Source organism: Pelobates fuscus, chromosome 4 (assembly GCF_036172605.1).
Source record: "Pelobates fuscus isolate aPelFus1 chromosome 4, aPelFus1.pri, whole genome shotgun sequence".
Classification (NCBI taxonomy): Eukaryota; Metazoa; Chordata; class Amphibia; order Anura; family Pelobatidae; genus Pelobates; species Pelobates fuscus.
The window spans coordinates 369,075,707-369,102,239 of NC_086320.1; the positions used below are offsets into that span (position 1 = coordinate 369,075,707).

The 26,533-nt window shown below is 39.5% G+C and overlaps 1 protein-coding gene across 3 annotated transcripts in view; it reads right to left on the reverse strand.

Annotated features, from left to right (window-relative positions):
- Window positions 1–26,533, reverse strand: part of NUB1 (negative regulator of ubiquitin like proteins 1) — a 52,745-nt gene continuing 26,212 nt past the window's right edge. For all 3 annotated transcript variants that reach the window (XM_063452701.1, XM_063452702.1, XM_063452700.1), the window contains exons 6-15: window positions 19,149–19,343; window positions 17,959–18,047; window positions 14,384–14,490; window positions 13,318–13,504; window positions 12,752–12,859; window positions 8,372–8,524; window positions 7,351–7,497; window positions 6,181–6,270; window positions 4,398–4,599; window positions 1–1,502 (exon numbers count right to left, since the gene is read on the reverse strand). In XM_063452701.1, the coding sequence (XP_063308771.1) occupies window positions 1,330–1,502; window positions 4,398–4,599; window positions 6,181–6,270; window positions 7,351–7,497; window positions 8,372–8,524; window positions 12,752–12,859; window positions 13,318–13,504; window positions 14,384–14,490; window positions 17,959–18,047; window positions 19,149–19,343 (1,451 nt within the window). In that variant the 3' untranslated portion in view covers window positions 1–1,329. The remainder of the gene's footprint in view (window positions 1,503–4,397; window positions 4,600–6,180; window positions 6,271–7,350; window positions 7,498–8,371; window positions 8,525–12,751; window positions 12,860–13,317; window positions 13,505–14,383; window positions 14,491–17,958; window positions 18,048–19,148; window positions 19,344–26,533) is intronic.

A 26,533-nucleotide genomic window follows, 5' to 3' on the forward strand; every position in this document is an offset into this window, starting at 1 on the left:
AGAACTGCCAACTAATCTGCCAAGTAAATTATTAAACCAAGCCTGAGATAACGGTTTCGTAGTGTTCCAATATAAAGAAACTGCGAGTGGGATCAAAAGACCTGCACTAATCTCAGTAAAGGAATAGATTTTGTTCTGATAAAATATACGCTGTATTGGAATTATATTAAAAAGCCTTTTATATCGGCAGAGATGTAGAACCTTTGACACAGAAGCTTGAGTATGGCTTTTCTGTGATGCTAAGCCAGGCTTATAGTAAATTCCCACCTCTGAACTTGTACCTCGAACTTGTACCATATTGCTATGGATGGTATGATCCCAAAACAGACTACAGATGAGATGTTACTGTACCTTTAAGTAAAGATTTACACAAAGTCACGAATGGACACAAGGTCATAGAAGCACAACCTTCCCCTTGATTATGATGTTACGTAAAGGTTGCTATTGCTATGAAACTTGTAACTTTTCTGGAGTGCTTCTTTTAAAGAGGAGCAATACAACTAGAACTATTAATAGAAAAATACATAACTTAATATATTAACACTAATGTCCATGTTGCTTTAAAAACTCTTTTGGAAAATAACAAAATCATCAAAAATACAAATGGAACTCTTTTTCTTTTTTATCCCATTTGTTTGTGCTGGCTTTTCAGTACGGCTATCAAAAGAATTCACAGTTCCGAATTCCTTCATCTCATTGACGTGGTCTGGGTGCAGTGTCCCTGTCCATCTTAACCCTTCAATGTAAAACCCCGCATTTTCAGAAAAACTGCAATGTTTACATTAAATGGTTAAGACTGCCTCTAGTGGCCGTCTACCAGATTTGCTTGATAAAGACACACAGCCGAAACGTTGCGGTTACAATAATTTTAGTGCATTGGGACACTATGGCGTAGGGAATACACTTTTGTATTCCTAACTATATAGTGTTCCTTCAACCCCAGTATATATACTAATGAAGTACTTACTGGGCTGAAGAGTGCAGCAGAGAAATAGAACACACACTCGGGGGTCCAGGCAGCATCACCTCCCCAAGAAGCTTAAAAAGTTACAGAAGTGCTACATTAGGACAGTCCTTCATAGTGCGGCATGTGCCTAAGTGCAATTTTAACCAGAATTGGTATACAAACCGTCCTTTGTTGTTTATTTTTTTTATATAAAATAGCCCAACCCACATTAAAGCTAAAGTATTGCTCCCACATCTAGATTGTAAAAAAAAAAATTGTATAAAGCAAAAGTATTCATAAAGAACCTTAAAATGCTGAGTAAAAAGATTGCCACAGAGTACTACGGCTTTAATCATTGCAAGTCAGATTTCCTGCTGGTAGAATCATGAAGCACCCACACCTTGTAGCTTTTCTAAGTAAGAAAGATATTCCGCAAGGACTCTTCCTTCTTCCTCTAAAGTCAGGTCCAGATAATCCTCTTCGTGCTCCGGGATATCATCCAGAATTTCCTTGACTGGATCAATGTCTGATTCATCGACACTTGATGTACTGGTCCCTTTACAAATCAGAGGGGAAAAAAAAAAAAAAAAGAACAAAATATGTATTCAGCATATTCTTATTATTTTTTAAGATGTAATGTCCAATGCATCTTATCTATTGCAAGCTATTTCCTCATAAAACGGCTGTATTAAAGTACGTAAAACTCATACATTGCATGGAGGAAATCCATCAATCACAAAGGATCACAAATGAACTGCCTTGATTGGTTCATTTTCATTTTGCGGTCTGTGAATGCTTCATACTCCATGCAGTTTCTTACTACAATACTCTAAATCCTCCATTAGGTGTGCGATGGGCACTATCAATATGGCACATCTAACATGTTAATTGATAACTATTGTAATGGATCCGCTTTCATACAAGTGCACTGTAGGTACAGCATCATTTAGAAGACAGAACCAACTGTAATTACTTTACCTTCCTGGTAATGGTAATGTAACCTGCACAGTGCCCGTCACGGCAAGGGTGCATAATTCATTATTGCCCTATGTAATATAGTCCTTTAATGTAAATTGCATAGGAATGGGAAAAGGGAAAGATGGATCCTGTGCTATATAAGGTCGCAAGTAAGGTGTGGAATGGAACAACAATAACAAATTCATAGATGCAATTATTATTTATGTGGCAGGTACATAAGAGAAGATAGAACCAAATGTTTCCATTTGGATTGATGTGGGTCTGGACACAAAGGGGTGGTCACTTAGTGTCTCTATAGATACGCCTTAACCCCACCTCTGGGTGAGGCGTGGTAATCCACAGGGTATATCTCTAGTGATAATGAAGTGTGCCTGGTACTTGCTTGGGGTCAAAATCTAATTTTGAGTAAGACCCCCTGGGCAGAAGTTTTACTTTGAAAACCTAAGTAAGTCTTTAGGACTTCTGTTATGTTATCCCTTTTGTTTTTTTATCTGTTGTTGGTGTAAATAATTTTGATTGTCATCTATATTTTTGTATGCACTGTGGCTATTTTTTGCTCATAATAAATATTCCTTTATTAAGTTCTGCCTTTGTCTGGTTGAGGATCACGTTACCCGAAGAGGCTAATTAGTGGTTTGCAATTGCTTAGATATTGTGCTAAGTGCATTTGGTGGGTTTTATTATTGATTTTCCTGGGTGACCAAGGCACCCCATTTATAAATTGTCTTGGTGGTGGCAGCGTTAAAATAGTAATATTTATATCACTATAAATTTTATCATTTTTTCCGGTCTAGTGCAGACAAATTGTGAACTTTTAACCTCTACCACTTCAGCTGGAAGGCTATTCCATGCATCCACTACCCTCTCAGTAAAGTAATACTTCCTGATATTTTTAAACCTTTGCCCCACTAATTTAAGACTATGTCCTCTTGTTGTGGTATTTTTTCTTCTTTTAAATATAGTCTTCTCCTTTACTGTGTTGATTCCCTTTATGTATTTAAACGTTTCTATCATATCCCCCCTGTCTCGTCTTTCCTCCAAGCTATACATGTTAAGATCCTTTAACCTTTCCTGGTAAGTTTTATCCTGCAATCCATGAACCAGTTTAGTAGTCGTTCTCTGAACTCTCTCTAAAGTATCAATATTCTTCTGGAGATACGGTCTCCAGTACTGCGTGCAATACTCCAAGTGAGGTTTCACCAGTGTTCTGTACAATGGCATGAGCACTTCCCTCTTTCTACTGCTAATACCTCTCCCTATACAACCAAGCATTCTGCTAGCATTTCCTGTTGCTCTATTACACTGTCTGCCTACCACACAGACACATACATAGACACACACACAGTCTGTATGTGTCTGTGTGCGTCTCTGTATGCATGATACAGACAAATACATACAGGGACACACACACACACAGACACATACAGAGACACACACATACACACAGACATACACACAAAAGCCACATCTGCGGAGTACCACAGTGGTTCCGTAAATGTTTTGCTTTACTGACAAGCCTAATGCAATTTTCTGTTGCCTTCAGCAGTGCAACTCTTAAATAATCCAATTTCTCTTGTACTCCATTTAAATTGCTCCAGTCTAATAATGACTCCTTTACACAAATTCAAATTTTTAAAAAGTCTGTTTTTCTAAAGTCTAAACTTTTGTTTTTGTGTGGTGTGACTCAGTCACTGTTCTTATATTAAACCACACTGACTGATCACTGGATCCTAAACTTTCACCTACAGTAATATCGGATACCAAATCTCCATTTGTTTACACTAAATCTAGTATGGCCTTACGAGTTGGCTCCTCAATGACTTGTTTGAGAGACAATCCCAGTAGGGAGTTTAGAATATGTGTGCTCCTGGCACAAGCAGCTATTTTGGTTTTCCAGTTCACATCAGGAAGATTAAAGTTACCCATGATGAAAACTTCCCCTTCATTGTCATTTCCTCAACTAGTAGATTACCAAATTCTAACATAACCCAAAAAGACTATATGTTCGCCTCACTAACTTTTATTAGGCTAGTTTTTATGCTATCCTTCACATACAGGGCCACCCCTCCCCCTTTCTTGCCTATATTTTCTATATAAAGAGTACCCTGGTATCGCTATGCCCCAATCATTCTCCTCATTATATCATGTCTTATAGCAAAAATACATCCTAGCAAAACCTCTGAACTGCTCACCGAGAACATTTGTTCTCTTTTGAGAAAGGTGCAAACCATCTTTTTTGTACAGTTTATTTTCATTCCAAACAGAGGTATCATGCAAAAATTAAGCAAAATCCTTGCTCCCGACACCATTCACCAAGCCACAAGTTAAAGTCCCAAATACGCACCCACCTGTCGTTCTGAGTGTTATGCACAGGCAGAACTTCAGAGAATGACAGTGTGGAAGCAACCTGCCGTATATCATTGGCAGATATAATAGGTTTGATATAATTAATGGAGACAGAGGCATTGGTTACCTGGAGACTCTAAAGATGACAAGGAGGTCTCTGAAGACGATGAGGTCTCTTTTTCTGGAGGAGCTTTCTCCAGCTCTTGCAGTAGCTGAGGAGGTAGAGCGCCTTGATGATGAGTCAAGATCTGAGAGGCTAATTCAATGTTCCCTTGGAAAATCTTGAGTGCTGCCTCTGCTGCATCTGGAGCGAAACCTATATAGACCAGCTAAACACAGCACGGGAGGCAGACAATCAGAGACCAGGTAACATTAACCAACAACAACTAAAAAGGTCTAAATTGCAATGGGAAGGTAGATCTGCTAGAATGAGGGTGGCGGGGTGGGAATGGGCAGTAGTCAGAAACTTTATTAATGCCACGTCCATATTCCAAATTAGTGGGTACAAGACGGAAACCCAGAGGAAACAGCATGTAGTACTGTACTACCTGCACATGTATCGATTAAGTGCTGTACTTCCTGGTAATCTCCTTCTTGATCTGGGCTTTGGGATTCCACCATCTGTAAGTTCCTGCACATTTATGCTTGGCTTCCCACAACAGCTTGATCACAGCTGCATGCTAAGCATTATGGGACACCATGCTGAGATCTACAGAAGCGTGCGGAGGTGTGCACATGCAGCATAGCATACTGTCAATAGTACATAGAAGTCTTAAACACGGTGTAAAATCCTCTAGTATAGGGCCATTATCACTTTATTATCCTGACCCCCTCCATGTTTTGTCAGCACCGACCATCTTTCAGCAGAAGACCCTTTCTCCCCACAAATGATTCCCCTTTGTAAGCGTTAGTGAATGGATCCATACATTTGCAGAAATTAGAGGATTCCCAGAAAGGATGCAAACAGCATGAGCAATGTAGATTTACATCTGGACAGAAACTGTAAGGAAAGCATTAACCTTTGATCCCTTGGTAATAAATCCTTTGGCAAAAACGTACAAAATTAAGAGAAATCTAGTGGGAGGGAGGTTGGGTTAAGCATGCTGCCTTTAGTGCCTCCTTATGTGTATTTACTTTGCCATGTCAGGAGTTCCTTTATCTCTGGATCATCTCGCAAACTCAGCATTTCCCCAGCTTTCCGCACTCACAGCGCAGCCAGCTTTCCTGGGGTGCAGAGGGATCAGGACAGTATTAGATGAGAGGGGGTAAACACGCTGCCACTTGTGTTGTTATAGAACTGAAACTCCTAGATTACTTTACCAGCCTGAACTGCAGTTTGAGAACAACCTGGGGGCTACACCCATACGACTCCCGGATTGTGTGGCTGGCAAGTTTCAAAATCACACATCTCAAGACACTTGTGCAATGAGTGAAGATACACAGCAGGTGGAGGGCTACCATTTGGTCACCTTTATGCCTCATAGCAAAACTCCATTATTGTGGGTATGAAACTTGGGAGTAACATTTTCTGGGAGCTTAATCTCAGGCAGAACCGGTACCTTACACTAAAAACGGAACCTCCTGCTGTTTTCATGACAGCAGCTGACACAGCTGAATGTACAGCACTGCCCTCAGTGTCCTCTCTGTAGCCCCTGCCTTACACTAACAAACTACATATTAACCCCTACATTGCCACTACACATTAACACAGTATCATTATTATTGGCATTTATGTATCGCCAGTGTACTGTATTATAATGTATTTGCTTATTTAATAAAATAACATGCCATGGTGTTAACTAAGACATTATGGAGTGTTTATATCAGACTCAAAGTTAACATGATATGAGGGTAGATAAGATGTTTGCAGATTGCATTTATTTTATAAAATAGGAAATAAAACCGCTTACCTGATCAATACTTTCCTGTGGCGGATTGTAGGACTCGCTGCTAACTGCGTTGTCATGTGATATCAACATTTCCGGATGATCAAGGAGCAGCTGATTGGAGCAAATATATTATACGTAAAGGGCAAGATTGGTGAACTCTCTCACAAGCAGTCTTTAGTTACCCCAATAAATCACATAGCTGTAGCCCTATCAGAAACATGGCTCCTTGTCAAGGTAGCCCCCTCCTAGCTACAAGACTTTACCTTCATCTTCCCTTTCCTATACTTATAATCTATATTCCCTCTCTTGGGCTCCTGTCCATTTTCTTCTGCAAATCTGCTTCTATATAAATTCAAAATTAAATGAATTTACAGACAGACAGGTGTAGTGATCATATATTATATATTGTGCTCCAGCACAAATACAAATAAAAATTACTTTCAGGCAAGGATGATTAAGGAACATGGTACGATTTTATGGCAACATGATGAATAGAAAAATGTGTACGGTGTTATTGCAGCGAAACACGCAGTATGTAAGAGTAAGTGTTATGCTGTGGAGCTCTGTGATACACTCATTCAAACCGTACATTACGGAAAGCTTTATTACCGTGCGTCTTGAAACACACTTATACACATTGCACATTACTCTATGAAACTTTGCTAAGATTTGGTTCTATAAAGCCCAAAAAGTGGTGCAGAGAATAACGATATATCCACAATGTCAAATCTGCAGGCATGCAAGGGAGTTCTACTTCAATGTAATTCTAAATGGTTGGCACTGGTTGCCCAAGGCAGTAGCCAGCCTTACTTCTGTATCAGTTTGAGATTTATTGATCACGCAGGTCTAAGGTTATTAAGCAGTCTGCTTACAAGCAACATGTTTAGGGTTTTATAGAATTCACCCTTCCTCCAGTAAAGTTTAATCCCCTTGCATTCTAAGTGAATCCTGCTAAAATTGTTGTAGCGAGAATATCCAATGGGACTTTTAATTGCAATAACAGGAAGGCAAAGGTTACACTCCCCTACTCTATAAAAACAAGCCAAAGAGATCCTTATTACAGGCTTATGCAATCTCTTTGCTAATCTAGTTCTGCTAAAAAAAATATATTTTGCAAAGTACTTGGCATCTTGAATACAAGGAAAACACGAGGTATTTAACGTATTTTGGAGATGAAGGTATTCTCTATACCTGAATAGCTCGTTCAATGTTTCCGCCTGTGTTACTGAGAGCCTCAGCCGATGCACGCTCTGAGTACCCCATGCCTCTCAGGGTATTTATTTTATCCAACCTCTTGCGTCTCTTTTCTCGTTCTTCTTTTTTCATTTTTTCTTTTTCCTACCGAAAGAGGCAAACATGGTTTTACTTTCAGATGTATAGCAATATTACCAACAGGCTATAATGAACACGTACTATGCAACAGCAAGCAGCATCCAACAACAGTCTGGTCACAAAAGCAGTTAAGAACCCATCATGTGATCAAAGCAGAAACATCCAGCTATTTACCAGAACAACTTTAGCTTAATGAAGCAGTGTTGGTGTATAAATCATGTCTCTGAAATCTCACTGCTCAATCCTCTGCTATTTAGGAGTTGATGAGTTTCATCAAGAGGAGCGAGCCCTATGTCGGAAGATCGGCCACAGTACAAGCTGGGCCTCATAGTCGGACGTCTGGACTTGCCAGCGAGGTGTGACTAGAGCTGCATAAAGTTTAAATGTCAGATAATTGAGCAGTGAGACTGCAAGGACCCCACGAGAAAGGCACTAGAAGGTGTGCTGAAACGTTGGGGTTTTGTTCTGTACACGTGTCCAGTCATTTGAGGTAATATGCAAGTAAGCTTTTATGCCCGTTTGATTTGGAGCATATTTTATAACCTCTGTCACGGGTTGTTATAGTCTTGTAAGAGTGTTTATTTTGTGTTTTTGTTTAATTTACTTTGGTTGTATAATAAAGAGATTTGGATTATTAACTAAGGTGTGCATCTTTTTGCCTTTAATGAATTAGGGCATTAAAAGGAACACAGCCCACTGTTGTGGTTATTATGTCAGGAATGGCTTAGCGCCATCTCAGTTTAATTTTAGTCTGGTTTCACAACTTACCTGTGTGATGCCAGGGACCATAAGTGCATTCATTCTTCAGCCAATAATGACTGCGCTCATTGAATTAGTGTCAGCTGAGTGCAGGCCTGGATTAAATCCTTTTTTTACGTACCTCTTTTTTCATTGCAATATGGTTGGCAGCATGTTCTATGTTCCCATCGCAGGCTCGCAATGCCAGGCGAGCATCCTGAGCAGAGCATCCCAATATCAACAGATTCTCCACTTTGCTGGGGTCTATGGATAGTTCATTGTACAGGCGGTTTGCCTAAAATCAAAATCATACATTACTCAATATACACGTACAGACTTTACTCTAAATAATGTTCAGAATATTTTTTTGTTAACTAAATATATTATTTTCATTCAGATAAAATACAAGAAGAAAAGAAGTTTAGAATATATTATATAGGAGGCTGAGAGATATTTTATATTTTCAATATAATCTTTCTACTAATGTTTCAAATCGTATGTGACCATTCGTGGTTACCAGAACTTATTGTTAATATGAGGTTTCTAAAAACATTTCTATTAGACTAGCCCTCCTCCCAGTCTTTTAGTCCTGTTCAATCAGACGGCTCGGGGTGTCTGGGGAATCACGCTTAGCGTGAGACTCTTCCATCTTTCGGGCATGGTACGAGCGAGGCATGATGAGTGCATTCATTTTCCTTTTATCATGTCCTCTCTGGTACGATGGAGTTCATTTTGGCCTTAGATGTGGTATTTTGGAAGCTGAGGACTACGTGGAAAGTTGAAAGCAAGAAGAAAAGGAACACTGCCCAAAGAATATATATATATATATATATATAAAAAAATAAACTTTTAAAAGTGAATGAAATACAAAGTGATTATTTTGCACATTTACTCTTAATACGTCTAGGTATGTGCATACAAAGGCATAAAGAGATACTATGCAGAAATGTAAGATTTAAAAGAGACAAACCGCACTTAAATAACGGAGATGTTGTTTGAAGATTATCTGCTGGGACAGTTTGTCTACTGTTGCAATTTGTAAAGAGTACTCTGTTAAAGTTTGTCAGACTAAAAAATAGATACTGCCTGCAGCTGCAGTTCATGCAGAATACTCTGTTACAATTAGTGATAAATACAAGTTTGATACTGAAATCTGTGACAACACAAAAATATATGCTGTCTGATGTTACTATTAGATACAAGCTGTAGTCAAGGTATATCCTATTCCTGAGAAAGCACCTACTCTGGTTAGTTAGTTAAATATAACCCCAATATCGGTATAGAGAGAAAACAGATGGAAATGTTACTGTGCCTTCAAGGGCACCTACCAGGTAGGAGAGCTAACTACAGGTAATACAGAGAGGAAAAAGAAGAACATATCCTCAAAGTATAACTGTGCCTTCAAGGGAACCTCTCTTGTAATGAAACTGACTAGCTAGCGTCTAAGTAACTGTAGTCTTGACAATTGTAATGTGTTGTCTGATGCACATTAACGTGTGTCAGTGCGCTGAGAGCGCTGAAAACGTTATAGCCACAAACAATGTATGCGGCTAAATCCTTAATTCCCCTCCCGATGTACCCAAAACCTATATGGCTATTAGTTGCAATAGGGATGTCCAGAGGTGATCGCTGCAAGTGCAGAGGGTGTAGTACTAGGAGGGATCAGAAAAACTCCGACGCGCGTTTCGCCGGTAAGGCGGCTTTTCAAGGGGAACATGATCGTAGCAGATTAGGCTTTTAAATAGGGCGCCCAAACATTTGATTGAAGTCCCGAGAACGTTGACGTAATCAGTTGTAACTGACGGAAGACGGTGGTCCGAGAGGGCCATTTTACTCTGTTCAAAGAAGAATAATAATAATATTATGTTGCCATACTAGCAGATAAAGAAGAAATAAAGCGGCATGTATAAAAGAATATGAGTTAATGCATATTGTACAAATATCGTGGAATTGTTGTACTAGATCACTGCATAATCGTAGAGGTTTATTGTCTGATAGGTATATTACTTATAATTAGTATGAAAGGTTGTAGTACACGTATGTTACGGGCCTACCATCCTATATACAGGACACTAAATCCACATTATTGATTCTAGAAGGGCTTCAAGTACCACCATATACCTTACTAGCAATAATATACCTTACTAGCAATAATATACCTTACTAGCAGATAATATACCTTACTAGCAGATAATATACCTTACTAGCAGATAATATACCTTACTAGCAGATAATATACCTTACTAGCAGATAATATACCTTACTAGCAGATAATATACCTTACTAGCAGATAATATACCTTACTAGCAGATAATATACCTTACTAGCAGATAATATACCTTACTAGCAGATAATATACCTTACTAGCAGATAATATACCTTACTAGCAGATAATATACCTTACTAGCAGATAATATACCTTACTAGCAGATAATATACCTTACTAGCAGATAATATACCTTACTAGCAGATAATATACCTTACTAGCAGATAATATACCTTACTAGCAGATAATATACCTTACTAGCAGATAATCTTCAAATAACATCTCCGTTATTTAAGTGCTGTTTGTCTCTTAAATCTTACATTTCTGCATAGTATCTCTTTATGCCTTTGTATGCACATACCTAGACGTATTAAGAGTAAATGTGCAAAATAATCACTTTGTATTTCGTTCACTATTAAAAGTTTATTATATATATATATATATTCATTCTTTAGGCAGTGTTCCTTTTCTTGCTTTCAACCATATTTCGCTTAAGGTTAACCCCTTCACTGCCGTGACATAGAATGTGACGGCAGATAAGAACCATTCGGCCCATCTAGTCTGCCCAATTTTCTGAATACTTTCATTAGTCCCTAGCCTTATCTTATAGTTAGGATAGCCTTATGCCTATCCCACGCATGCTTAAACTCCTTTACTGTGTTAACCTCTACCACTTCAGCTGGAAGGCTATTCCATGCATCCACTACCCTCTCAGTAAAGTAATACTTCCTGATATTATTTTTAAACTTTTGTCCTTCTAATTTTAGACTATGTCCTCTGGTTGTGGTAGTTTTTCTTCTTTTAAATATAGTCTCCTCTTTTACTGTGTTGATTCCCTTTATGTATTTAAATGTTTCTATCATATCCCCCCTGTCTCGTCTTTCCTCCAAGCTATACATGTTAAGATCCTTTAACCTTTCCTGGTAAGTTTTATCCTGCAATCCATGAACCAGTTTAGTAGCCCTTCTTTGAACTCTCTCTAAGGTATCAATATCCTTCTGAAGATATGGTCTCCAGTACTGTGTACAGTACTCCAAGTGAGGTCTCACCAGTGTTCTGTACAATGGCATGAGCACTTCCCTCTTTCTACTGCTAATACCTCTCCCTATACAACCAAGCATTCTGCTAGCATTTCCTGCTGCTCTATTACATTGTCTGCCTACCTTTAAGTCCTCAGAAATAATCCTTATACTAGGCTTTCACTTTGTTAAACTCTATGTGGAAAGTTGGCATATCCTTTAGTGACTAATTAGCCCAGGAATATCAAAAGTGTTTAAATCGCCGTCTAGATGAAGATATTTTATGTATTCCTGATTGAGTTTCCTACAGTAAAGCTGCTACCAAAGAGGAATAGGGGTATCTACAGAACTCTGTGGGAATTACTCGATTAGGAATATGCTCCAGTGTATTTAGCTAGATGTGATTACTTTGTACTCTCTCTATTGGCTCAGATTGTTACAAACTGTCTGCTTCAGGAAGACAGTAATTCAGACCTTATATATATTTATATATTATTTCAAACTACAGCTAAAGAAACACTATAGCGGTATGACGGCAAATGAGTGTTCCTGACGTTATAGTGCCCTACTCACCACTTACGACAGGTGAGTTTTACTTACTGCACTCATTGGAGTGCAGTAAGTAAAAAAACACTTACAGCGCTGGTGGCTAGCATTCTGTTCCACCTGTTTGACTGAGATTATCGAGATTGATGATCTCAGCAAATCCATTGCTTTTCATAAGAAAATAATTGTAAGGATAGTGCACATGCGCAGCAAAACACCATTCTGCGTCAATCAGTATTACTCCACTGACAGCCACTAGAGGCAAGTTAATCTTGCAATGAAAACATTGTCGTTCTGGAAGGATTAAATAGAGGGGGTATGGCACTAAGACCACTTTATTGAGATGAAGTGGCTTGGATGCCTATAGAGTCCAAGGGTTTCTTTTGAAATTCTTCTCCAAGTTTCTCCTTAAGGGTTTGAGAGTACTGTGGAATAGGGCCCTAAATGTGGAATAGGGTAATAATACCAAACATTTCATGAGAATTACAGTTATCCCTTGGTGGTTCTCATTGTATTACAGAAACAATTAGGAAGTGTATTTAGTTTCACGTAGCCCACATTTTCACTTAATAAATAAAGTTGTTGACATTCTTTATGAAGAATTGGGTTCCTTTATCAAAGGCTAGCATTTACAACACAGCCTGAATAAAATGATCAATATTAATTATAGATATTAAGAATACAGCATTACCTTGGTGAACCTTTCACCTGCTTCAGTGGCCTTCCCACCGTGATAACTCACTATTCCCTGTAGAAGGTACAGTCTTAAAAAAAGGACTTTCTCTCGTCCATAACTTCCCTGGGAGAAAAACATAAAAAAAGTAAAATTAAGGTTACAAAAGCCTTTTATCTCTATTAAAATTGAGGATCATGAACAGAATGCAGGTAAACTGCTACAAATGAACAATCTGTATGAACATCGCATTGACTTCCATGGCAACTGCTCCATATTTTGTTGTACAATAGGGGAGATTTATCAAAGTATTGCCAGCACTTTTCTACCTGCTGTAATACTACTGTAATATTTTGTACTTGCGGTTACATGTAGTTATTAATATTTTGTCTGATAGAAATTTGTTGGCAAATATTTCAGTTGTGTACAACAAATATCTGCATTGCTTTACCACCTTCCCGATTCCTTGCCCCTCCTAGCTGTAAATTCCTTCAAATAACAGTCTGTCTCTACTCCTTAGGCCCATTTCCACAATGCAACAGAAACACAGCCACTTCATTTTCACCAAGCATGGAGGCACATACCTTTATGTTAATCAGGCGCTCCTGGTTCTCTCCGTAACATTTGTTGAAGCACTTCTGGGATATATTGAGCTTGGACTCTGCATCGTCCAAGCAATCAAGCTGCTCCAGGCGAAAATAACACCACACAATGTCAAGTTGTAGAACTGCATAATTATCAACGGTGTCCAGAAGCTCCTTGCCGCACTCACTGGAGACAATAGAGCACAAAAGCCGGGTTAATGACACTCTATGGATAATGCTCTCAGATGCCAAAGCATCAATGGAGGTCTACATCTAGAACACCTGGGACACTGTGTGTTGGCCATCCTGCGTTACAGAAAAATACATGTGTAAATAGGTTTTGCTACAGAGTAGGCTTTATGATCAATTTTACAATCAACAAAGGAGAAAGAATATAAGAAGAAAAAAAAAAAAAGCACCCATTTTTTTTTTTTAAACTAATCATATTTTATACCTATGGATGTCTAAATAAATGCCCACAAATCACCAATAAACAAATGATTAAAAATAACACGGATCTGGACTAAGCATAGTGTGGAATCTTTAAATACCAATCCACGCAGGTGTGGTACAAAAAGAAATATAGATGAAATGAAAAAAGCCATGTTTTGTAAGAGTTCATCCAGCTGTCTTTGGACATGAAAGCTTTGGCTGTGTGAGAATTATAGGACTTGCAATCTGACTATAAACTGTAGCTCAGTGGGTAATGCAAACCTGATTTCTACTGTGCAAACTATTCCTTCACAATGAAAACCTCTCATTGCAAATCAGTCTTTGGATCTTTAACGGACGTTGTGAAAGATTTCATGGAACCCTGGTAAATGGGTTGCATAATGCAACAGCTGGACAGACTATCTAGACAGCCGCAATGCATGACGTGAATAACATCACAGAGGAGATGGAACCCTAGTAACTGAGACTCTGTCCTTTACAATTCCCAATATTCCTGTCATATCAAGCCTTGTAACAATGTTTTTCTGAACCCCTAGACCTTGGAACAGGAATAAACTTCGTTAATTAGCAAAATCTAGACTTTAAACAGAGATCGGAGGGTACCAGTCCTTACCAGAAGTGTTTGTCTGCATCCAGAAGGAAGGTTAGTGCTAAAGCATATTCCGTTCTCTTTAGGAATGCTCGTCCTCGTTCGTGATAACCCATGGCAAGCATTAACGCCTAGGTACAAGGATTTGAGGAAACAGAACACTCAGTCCTGATCAACAATACACCAGGGACTACGTGGCAAGACACAAAACACAAACATTCAACAACAAAATAATAACTACATAAAATATGCATTGCTGAACAGATAACGTCATGAACTCAGACCCCAAGTAAATAAATTGTAAAATAACAATACAATAAATTCTCTGACTGAACAGAAAGAACAATATCTTTGTTAATGGTTATTTAATTAAAGCCAAAAAAACATTTACCTAGATCTACTTCATTATAGTCCAAAATGCAATTCTTTGTGAATGACTATGTGCTTACAGTCAAAAATATATTTCTTTGGCAATGATTACATGCTTATAGACAGAGCAGGATATATTTTACTAGTATTACAGCCCACAATGTCCTTCCTTGAGGATGAACCTCATCATATTATATTCTTATTTGATACAATAAATGCTGCCTGTTAACGCATGTCAGCAGTCTGGTGTGTCTGTACTGTGATCACCCCCCAAAGGCTATCCCATTGTTAGGATATTAGCAACCAGGGATGTGGAGTCGGAGGAAATTTTGGGTACCTGGAGTCGGAGTCGGTGCATTGTTTGCCGACTCCGACTCCTAGTAAATTTAGATTGGAATTAAAAAAAGCAAGTTTAAATGTCCCAATTCAGAAAAAGTTATAATGACTTCTCTACTGTAAGAATAAAGACCAATGCATGCAGTGCCTCACGTAACCGCAAAACGAACATGTTAAGTGACCGTGAAGAAGCATGCTTTTCATGTGCTTCACTATATGGCATGCAACGCACAATTAGGAGCGGCAATACTTATACTTTCCATAGTGTTGTGTTCTGCTGTTACAGGGAATGCAGCGCCCATGGGTAACCTAGCCTCTCACTGATAAGGGATTAAGTAAATATGTTTTTTGCAGGACAACTCGCTGGGGAAGCACTTATTTAATGGTGAAGCGTTTGCTTGAACTTTAAGACTTCATAGAAGAAATGGACAATGAAAATCTTGCATTAACTGAAAGCCAGTGGACACAAACAAAAGAGCTGGAGACCCTTCTTTCTCACCCCTTCACTGTCACCAAGAGTTTGCAATGTGACAATCTAACCCCGGGTAAATTCCTCTTGGAATGGAAGAGCCTGTTATATCGCCTGAACAAAAATGGGGGGTTATTAGCGGAGGGCATTGCATCTTCAATGATGAAAAGAGAGAGTCTTTTGCAAGAAAAAAAAAATCTTGTTAGCGGCTATTTATGTCGACCCAATGAGCCGACTTTTGTTAAACAGTGAACAGACTGCTACTGGGAAAAAGGCCCTCTGTGATGTAGCAGTTCGCATGAAGGGATTACGACCTGAAATACCTCCACTGGATGAAGTTCTTTTAAGCAATAGTGGTAAATCAGGATCATCTTCTTCAAACGAAGAATTAGATTTTGATTCCTTCTTAGACAAAATGGAAGGTTCTAAAAGAAAGCGAAGTCGCATAAGCGTTACAGAACCAGTAAATGTCCAAATAAAAAAATTCCAACAGGAGTTTTATGAAGCACTAAAAGAAGTTGAAAAGTATGATCGCTCATCAAAACTTACTGTTGAAGAAGCCATCCTTGTTTATCCAGAGATCGTTAGTGATGTAGCCAGAATAGTTACTGCAATGCCACCCACCCAAGTCAGTGTCGAAAGTTAATTTCAGCCCTAAAAATAATAAAGTCTGACTTAAGAGCCTCTATGAAAGAGGACCTGGCAGAGATCTTCCTTAGAACTCGACATTGAATTTATTTGCACTTGCTAAGCCTAGAACTACATTTCAAGATTAATATAAACCATTTCTGGGTTTTACAGATTTTGTTTTTGGTTCATATAGATAAGCTTTGTTTTTGTTCTAAAACAACCAAATAACGTGGTTTGTATTTTTGAACTGGTAAAGTTCCTGTTCCTGATGTTTATGCCTGCTGCTACTATCCAGCCACTTGATTGATTAATAAAAACATTTTTATAAAACTTTGTTGTTTTCATTGTGTTTGTCTTTTGCTTAAACTGTTCAATACAGTAGACTGTTAGCTTCCCAACCAGTAGTCCTGTGGTAATGACATGTATGTTGCCTTTCTTTCCTTCAAGGAATGTATAAAATACATTTGCATATTAATACAGAGGAGTCGGAGTCGGGGAGTCTGAGTCGGAGGTACAAAAAGCTGAGGAGTCGGAGTCGGAACATATATCTACCGACTCCACGGCACTGGTAGCAACTGCTTCTATTTCTGCAGTTGGGCTTAATTAGTTGTGCGCAGACATAGAAAACACACACAAAGTGCAGCTGGCGAAATGTGGAACTTGCTGGTTCTTTACACAACCAGACACACACAGTGTGTTAAAACAAAACCGTTTCTAAATGTGACTGAACCCCTTAGGGTTTACACATGGAGCCAGGATAGAATTTCTGCGAAGCACAGCGATTGCTCGTGGCTCAGTCTGCCAAGAAAAGCCCCACCAAATCTGGCACGGTAACATGGAATCGTGGGTTAAAGTGTCCTTTACAAAAGCCTTGGGTTGAGGAGACTACGTCTGATGAAGGAGGAATAATACAGAAATGGACGTGAAAGAAAACAATAAGCGCTCACACTGCACTGCTGTTGAGAATGTAAAAGCTGCATTAACCCCGTAAGGATCACGAAGTGTACGCAGTCGTTCTCAATGTTTAAATACATTACCATTTACTGAATGGCAGCAGAGATCTGTAGAACCACCAAAATTAATAACCAACGGATACATCACAAACTTCTCTAATTTATAGAGACGCTGAACGGCAGTGCTGCCTACTGTGCAGCATTGGGCCAGGAAGCACCTCCAGTGGCAATCTGAGGAGCGGCCACTTGGAGGTGTCCCTAGGGGCAATGTAAACCCTGCCTTTTTTCTGAAAAGGCAGTGTTTGCATTAAAATGCCTGCACATAATGATTATAAATCACCAGAACAGCTACATTAAGCTGTAGTTCTAGTGACTATAGTGTCTCTTTAATGGTACATATATTATCAGAATAAACAGGATGAGAGGAGGAGATAAACATACAAAGTATAGAACTTGTGAACAAGAGGTTTGTGCAGACACTACAACTGGATCATGGAAGCGGCTTTCCTGCCAATCAGTACGTCATACAGAAAAAAATCGTTCTGAAATACTCACACTGACTGTGTTGGAATTTAATGAAAATACCAATGCAGTAAAGAGATATACGACAAACTAGGAGAAAGTGGAGCTTGATAGGCATATATTACATTAAATGGTTCCAATGAGATGACACCACAGTAACATAGTACACAACTAACTAGATCGTTTACTTTTCATTATGGTATTTGTTTTGCTCAAACACCATTTAAAAAATACATGTTTGTAATATACTTATAATTGAAAACAATAACTCTGCAATTTGTCCTCCTGCTGTCACAACGTTGTTAGATTAGTAGGATCACCTTTTTCGAAGCTTGTGGGATTTTGATTGCTTTTCCGGTCTGATTTGCAATTTCTAAGCAAGGAGTGGTGTCGACATCATAAAAATCACCTGAGGGAACAGCAAAAGATTATCTGAGCACTGTGTAAACACGGGAACAAACATGCCGAATAAAAATATTTGCATTTCTTAGCAGAGACAAACGTATAATTTTTTGAGTGGTCTTTAATTAATGAGTACGTTAAAGTTAAAAAGTAACACTTCCCGTGCCTGTGTTTGTTTTGCTGGAAGTTATAAGGCAGCCATGTTAAGCTCATGCCAGGTATTCAGTTCTTACGAACTCACTATTCTGTTCAGGCAACATTTTATATTCCTGCTGTATCTTATTTTACAGGACCTTAGATGATGGCCATTTTTTTACTTCTACTCAAGACTTTTTAAGTCAATACTGTGTTTAAATATATTAAGATGACAGATTGGTGCAGGTCCGGCATATGAACCTTATAGTAACACAACACGACGTCAAAATTCCACCAAACTATGGAGGGATAGAATGGGCACCACAAAGTTCCGCATGTGGAACAGCAGGAACACAATATATCACAAAATGAGCTCTCTAAGGAAGCTGTGGCCCAATACGACCATATAACAAGAGAGTTATTTAACTTAACATCAACCAAAGTAGTTACTGAGACATGTAATCTTGTAAAACATAAAACAAACGTGAATGTGGAGAGCCTGCGTGTGCTCAATAGAAGAACTATGAGCAGTAAAAGTCACTTGACAACAAAACAATTGAGAGGCGATGCTGCAAGTGAATGTCAAACAATTAATTTACATTCAGTATAGGCTGCCACACAGTGAGGTCACATGTGGAGATCGAAAAACAAACAAACAAAAAAACACAAAGAAAACAAAACAACCCCTGCCCCAAATGTATTCATCTGGAGATATGCTTGTATTGGCTTTCAAAATATAAAGTGGCTACTGATTGACACTATGGAGTTAGTGGGGCGGTATCCATTTCCCCAGGTTCAAGAGACAAAGGATAGAATGCACGGATTATTTAGTAAAGACTTTAATTCCGTATAATCAAGTTCGTAGCACAGAAATCAAGACAGAAATGGTTTAAGGAGTGGTGGAACATGCATTGAAAATGCTGACTTTTCTACACAGAATGAATGATTATTATTGGGTGCTCCTTTAACCTACCTCTCCCCGCCAGAATTTCTAGACCCTTTTTTGTGCGCAACACCTTCTTTTTCATAGTCTCCTCATTTTTCAGCTCGCTTTCTCGCTCTTTCTCCTCCTCATGGGTGCGCTTCTTGGCTTCCTCTTCTGTGTAATTTAACTCAAGAACCAGCACTTTGACGTTGTGGCCGATACCTTGCTCCTGCAGAGTTTTACCTAGCGATGGAAGAGAAAGTTTATTAGATCTTTTTACCCACCCCTTCAAAATTCAATAAAAAAATAAATAAAATTAATAAATAAAAAGATTTATTTTCAAAATACTTTTGAGCTAAAGTATTTTTAAAATAACACCATTAAACAAGTAAATAAAAAAACTAAAAATAAAATATTCCCAAACTTCTTCAGTTTATAAGTGCAATATTTTATTAAAGGTGTTTGTTCAACTTGACGTTCTGCTTTATGGATGGACTTTCTTTTTATATTTAAGAATCTATTAGGGATGTCTGGAGTTCTGGAGTGGGTGATATGTGGTTTTCCTTTATTGCTCATGTCAATGTATTCAACATCACACATTTTCACACACTATTGTATACTATCACCTTATGTTTGCTTTTGTACTTTAATTGTAGAATCTGTGTTATACAGCCCCATCAGTGCATGCATCTATATTTTTTACAGCAGTATTAACCATAAAGCGCCCCCAGGCAGCCACCCAGGGCCCAAGGGTTAGACAGGGGCTCGGAACCATGAATTCGCTTTAACCATCCCTAGATGATGAATGAAGGAGGGGCCCAAACAGGTAGCCTCGCTAGGGCCCCGTAGGATTGTAATAATTTTCGGTTAAAGTTTTAAAACAGTAAGTGTTTAGATCTTTCTATGTCTGATTGTGCCAGGAATATCTGTTCAGATGACTACCTTTCTTTAAAAATGTGATCTGAAAGACCTCGCTGGCATCGGTTTAAAACCCTTGCAGATTGAAAACCATAAAACAAGACGCACCTTTTTAAAACAAAGCAATTTTATTCTATAAGTAATTACTCTACCAGAAACACGACTTTTCAATTGCTCTCATTTTCACATTTCCGTTAAGAAAACACTGAGTAAGTTAACTTTAAATGAAATCTGACATCTATATTGCTTTACAAAACAATGAATATTTTAGCGGAAGCTTAAAACGAAACCTGATATTGAATGTTCATAACCTTTCACTACCCCAAACATGGTCAAACCCTACATTGCTCATACTTGATATGATAAATGCTATGCCATGTAAGCAGGCATCATATTGCTCACAACAAGCTGATTAAATACAACAAACCGTTACACTGTCATTCAAACAATACAATGACATCCCATGGAGAGGCCGCAAGCTGTGTTTCTCTTTACATCTGTAAGACATTTGGACGCAACGAAAGAAAATCAGACTGTTTCAGATATCAGTTGTAGGGCTTTAAGTGAAAAGCCGGCTGCCCGGTGTTTGACAGGATTAATGAGAATTGTGTGTGAGAGATTATTAATGAAATATAGCTCAGATGGAACAGATTGGCTTGGCTGGGTTACTTAGCAAAGGGGACAGCTCCAAACAAGCAAGGATAGACGAAGGAATGATGGAAAACCTGGCCTCAAATGTGCTCATTAAAAAAAAAAAAAAAAAAAAAAGTGTCATGTACAGCGATGCCCTGCTTGGATGAAAAGGCACGGAACTCTCTTATTCAGAAATTAACTCCGGCTTCTAAAAAACAAAAACACACCTGAAAATAAAATGTTAAAGGAAAACTATAGTATCAGGAATACAAACATGTATTTACGGACACTATAGTCCTAAAGTGGCTGTTTAGGTTACTAGCCCCCTCCAAATAGAGTCAAAACTGTGATTTTACTCGCCTTTTCTCGTATGCTGCACCGGTCTTGCTGTGGCAGGCACTCTCGCAGCCAGTCCAATGCTTTTCCATAATAAGGCAATGGGAGGCTATTTTTTTGTATGTGTGGCAAAACAACACGCTGCACCAATCAGCATCTGCTGCATCGCTACGGGGAACGTTCAGAGTCTCTACACACTGCAGCACTGAACTAGAAAGCACCCCTAGTGGCCATCTGCGCGATTGCCACTAGAGGTATAACTAGCCAGTAATGTAAGCACTGCCTTTTCTCTAAAAAGGCAGCGTTTACATTGAAAAGCCTGAAGGGACAGGCTATATACACCAAAACCATTACATAAAGCTGTCGTGGGTATGGAGACTATAGTGTCCCTTTAAATACAAAAATGAATAAATACACTGCTAGCCTGTGAACTCTACACAGACACTATCGAGACTCTATTCTACATCTTCTAAAATGCACTCCCACATGTGGATTTGACCAGTTACAGATTTTCTCTGCAGTTCCACTGCACTCAGAACAGCTGCCCGTTATGATTGTCGTGATTTATGCTGTTAAAATGATTTAACTTAAACCAAACACATAAAACAAACACAGTGACTAAGAAGAATTCACTGACTAGTCTTAGTAAGTAGGTAGAACGAGGCCAGAAATTGTGGAGGTGATAGGACGCCTGTGTGGCCTCACTGCAGCTGCCCAGTTCCTGTGGTTTTATCGCAAGTGACGATGAGGACAAGGTTGTGAGGCGTTGTGGGTCGGACCCTGCTGCTTTGGTATTTAGGAATTTTCCACTAGCTCTTCCAGCTGCCATGAGTGCGTTTGTGTTTGTTTCTAAGGGTTGTAATTATATCCACTATTTCTCCCACAGTGCTCCACTGCCTTTGAGCTATTCACTTGTATACGTGAATCAGTGACCATCACTAAACACAGTGTCCTGGAACCAGTCTGCATTCCCTGGAAACAGGATCTCTGCAAAAGCAAATCCCAGCAGAGCTTGTAAGTAGACATCTTCTCTTTTTCTTTCCCATTGGCAGCACACCTGAAAATCTGCAGATCTCTTGTCTGCCGTCTTTGCAAACCCCCTCTTCTAACTAGGCCCAAACTTTCTATTACTGTCCAATCACAGACTTCCCAATGCAGCTCAAAGAGGAGTCTTCGCAAGGCAGGTGCTCTGGGTAATTGCTGCCTCTGGTTTTAATTCCACTGAGCTAACCAAACCAGGAAGTAACAGGACTGGTTGTCTGATTGACAGCCAAGGGGTGTAACAAGGTTCATTTATAAAAAAAAGAGTGCCAATGTCTATTGAAATTTGCTCTTTTCACAATATGAAAAATAAAATATATACACTTTAGGAAATACTTTAAAAGTCTGGTGTGTCCCTTCAAGTTCTCCAGGTTCTACAAACCACATTATATCATGACAAGCTTGGGTGTTATCTGTCATTAAGGGGTTAATGGACACACATGGTGTTGGAGAAGCCACCAACCAACATAATGTTTAAAACCATTCAGCTCTAAGATTGGCAACACAATTACATGACAAACGTCATGGCTAATAGATTAAATCCATATTAAGAGACTTAACACAACCTTAGCAGGTGGGTTTTATTCCAAAGAGACTGCTGACAACACATGACGATGCATAGATCTTGTTTGGTACACAAATCATAAACACCTCCAGATGGCCAAAATCTCTTCTGATCCGAAAAGGCGGTAGCATTTTCAAGTTTACTTCAAGCCATAGATCTCTCTCATAAAGGATTTTTACTCTTACTTAAAGGGACACTATAATCACCAGAACAACTACAGCTTATTGAATTTGTTCTGGGGAGTAGAATCATTACCTTCAGGCTTTTTGCTGTAAACACTGTCTTTTCAGAGAAAATGCAGTGTTTACATTACAGCCTAGTCATAACTTCACTGGCCACTCCTCCGATGGCTGCTAAAGCTGCTTCCTGGGGCAGTGCCGCAGTGTGCACTACTGACATTCAACACATGCAGACACTGAACATTCCCCATAGAGATGCATTGATTCAATGCATCTCTATGAGGAGATGCTGATTGGCCAGGGCTATGTTTGACTTGTGCTGGCACTGCCTCTGATCTGCCTCCTTGACTGTCTCAGCCAATCCTATGGGGAAGCATTGTGATTGGCTCAGACCACCACTTCTGATGATGTCAGCAGACACTGCCAGTTCACAGGCAAACAGGGGCAGAGCCAGGAGCTGCAGACTTAAATACAAGTAAGATTTTACTATATTTAGGGAGGCAAAAGTGGGCCAGGGGGCTAGATTGTGGTTTTAACACTATTGGGTCAGGAATACATGTTTGTGTTCCTGACACTATAGTGCTCCATTAATATCCCACCTCCTTCCTTTTTTTACAGCAATCCACACAAGGCAGGGCTGCCGACTATTCTCCCTTTTATTTACACTAGCCCTTGAACCTTTGCTACAGGCGATACGTTACAGACACACCATTGACGGTGTACAGAAGGAAATCAGTTTGAAGTAGTGGCTTATGCCGATGTTATCCTTACCCTCACAAAAACCTGAAACTTCTATACCAGCCCTGCTTGATCCTTTTAACAGAAACTCATTGATAATGAGGTGCAAATTGCATCTAACCAAATCTGAGTTGCGCCCAATGGAGATAAATGCCTATTTCACTTACAGAGGGAGCTCCCGTTCCGTAAAAAAATAACCAACATTTCTGCATCCATATTCTATAATAAAAATTACTGCCCTCTCCTACAGACAGCACATAACGACTTACACTGCTGGTAGCCACATCCAAAACTTGAACCGCTCTGGGTTGCAGTTACATTTTTACTCACTCAAATTCTAGATAAACCATTCCTGATGGATCTCTGGGCTTATAGGTTTGCATGGCACAAAATGTATAGGTATGCACAGCAGTAGAGCCCCAAGAGTTTCTGCTCTCCTCCGTTCCTCATGCCCCACCACCTCTTCTCCCCAATCCCTCTCTGTTGGTGTTCCCCAAGGGTCTGTCCTTGGTCCCCTTTTGTTCTCAATTTACACTGCCTCCCTTGGTAAACTCATCAGCTCCTTCGGCTTCCAGTATCATTTTTATATGGAAGATCAGCAAATTTATCTGTCCTCCCCTGATTTCTCACCACCCCTCTTGACTCGTGTCTCTGACTGCCTCTCTGCCATTTCCAACTGGATCGCTGCTCATTTCCTTAAACTGAACCGGTCCAAAACAGAACTTCTGGTCTTCCCTCCCTTAAATGTTGCTACTCCCTTGTCTGTGTCCCTCCAAGTCAATGGCGCTACAATCCGCTCTACCTCTAACACCCGCTGCCTAGGTGTTCTCTTTGACTTCGACCTCTCCTTCACCCCTCACGTCCAATCAACCGCCAAATCCTGCTGCTTCCATCTCAAAAACTTTGCGCGCATCCAACCCTATTTAACACCTTATACAGCAAAGGTGCTTGTCCATGCTGCTGCCCTCTCTTGCCTTGACTACTGTAATCCGCCCGCACCTCCCACCTTTGTCAGTCCCTACATTGACTTCCCATAAATATAAGACTCAATTTAAGATCCTGATACTTGCTTACAAATCTCTACACAATGCTGCTCCCGCCTGCTTATCCTCACTAATACACAAATATGTCCCACCTAGGCCCCTACACTCTGCAGGAGACCTGCGTCTAACCTCTGTTCGTACTCCAACCTCTGATGCTCGCCTTAAAGACTTCTCTAGGGCTGCGCCGTTCCTATTGAACTCCATTCCCGTCTCTGTTAGACTCTCACCCAATCTCCACTACTTAAAAAAAATCATTGAAAACGTACTTCTTTAGGAAAGGAAATCAATTAAACTGAACAGCTTTCCCTCCCCGCACCCTGCTTCCTCTCCTGAAACTATCATCAAACCAAAGCACTAAGCCCTCAATGAATACTATCCTAGCAACCTACTTTTCTACCCTACCCTTACCTTTTGTGTCACTATACCCCACTCCCTGTAGCATGTACGCTCATTGAGCAGGGCCATTAATCCCTCTGTTCCTGTACGTTCACTTGTCTGGTTACAAATACGTGTCTGTTAGTCCACCCATTGTACAGCGCTACGGAGCTTGCTGGCGCTTTATAAATAATAATAATAATGATATTAATAATTTGACATGGGTGATCCACTTCCAATTGAAACTGCAAAACTCAATCCATAACCAAATGTATGACATAAATGGGCAATGCATCATAGTACAGAAGAATAGGTCTCTTTGCTGGCACAAAGGTGGAACAAACACAAAGTTTGCTCTAATAAAGGAAATGAATTCTACTTGTGTTGCCAGTTTCATTTATATCAATACAGCTGAACTCTGAGGAGCTCTCTCAGAGCTGAAAGTAGGCTCGGGTGCTATATGAGCCAGTACCTTGGCAATCATGCAAAGTTGTTATGGTGATTATTGCAACCTTTTAAAAAAAATAAATTCACATGTTAATACCGCCATCTTGTGGGCAGTAGAAATATTGCCATTTTTATAAGTCAGCAAAACTTCTGGTAAAACCTGAATCTAATGTTGGATGCAAAAGAAACGTCAAATGAAAGGTATGTTAAAGAGACTTAGTCACGCGTTACTGTACTGAGTATTGCTATATTATTTTATACAGACGCAATCAGGCCAGTGGTAGCTGTAGAGAGAGAAGCTCTGTCTGTACTAACTTTTCCTGTAAATCCATGCAGCACACAAATAGGTCGGATGTTTTCTTATCGTTAACAATATGTGATTTGTAAAATGTTTACATTTTCTAGAGGCCCTCCTACCACCACAAAGAATTCCCTATACAAACACACACTACATTCCCTATTCACAAACTCACTATATCCCCCAATACACACACAGAAGTTTACCATTACTAGGTTATAGTTTATTTTATTATTTTCTCTCCTAATTTTCTAGTAAAAAATATAAGTGAGATTCCACATTTACGGTACGCACGCACGAACGCACACACAAAATACAGAAACGTAATCCCTGGTGTCCAACGCATTTAAACAGAAATGAAACAAAATGGATTTACTATTTAAGATACCAGCAATATGCTCCAATAATATCAGTACCCAGTGGGCGTCTGGCATCTAAAACTGATCTCAAGTAATAGCTAACAGAAAAGTAGGATAAAAATTGTTCATGCTGATTGGAAATTTAAAATATTTGCACCACTTCGGTATCTCCTTGTTAAATGAGTAGAGTGGAGAGCCAACAGCGCAATGGAGCAGTCGCATCTCCTGGAGCTCCGGCTCAAACAATCAAACTACACTTTATATGGGGGAATCTGAACTCAGAAGGACCCGCATACAGCATAACCAGAACCGAGTAGACTATGGGCCGAAAAACGAAAAAAGTAAAAGCAGACAAAGGCTCCCATGGCAGGGATATTGGAGATATGCTGCGAACCACGCACCGGGCCGCATGGTCCAAAATGGCGCTGGCAGACGACCTCACCTCGTATTCATCGGAGGACTGCGGATCTAATGGAAGGGGCCTCTTCCAGACCCACACCA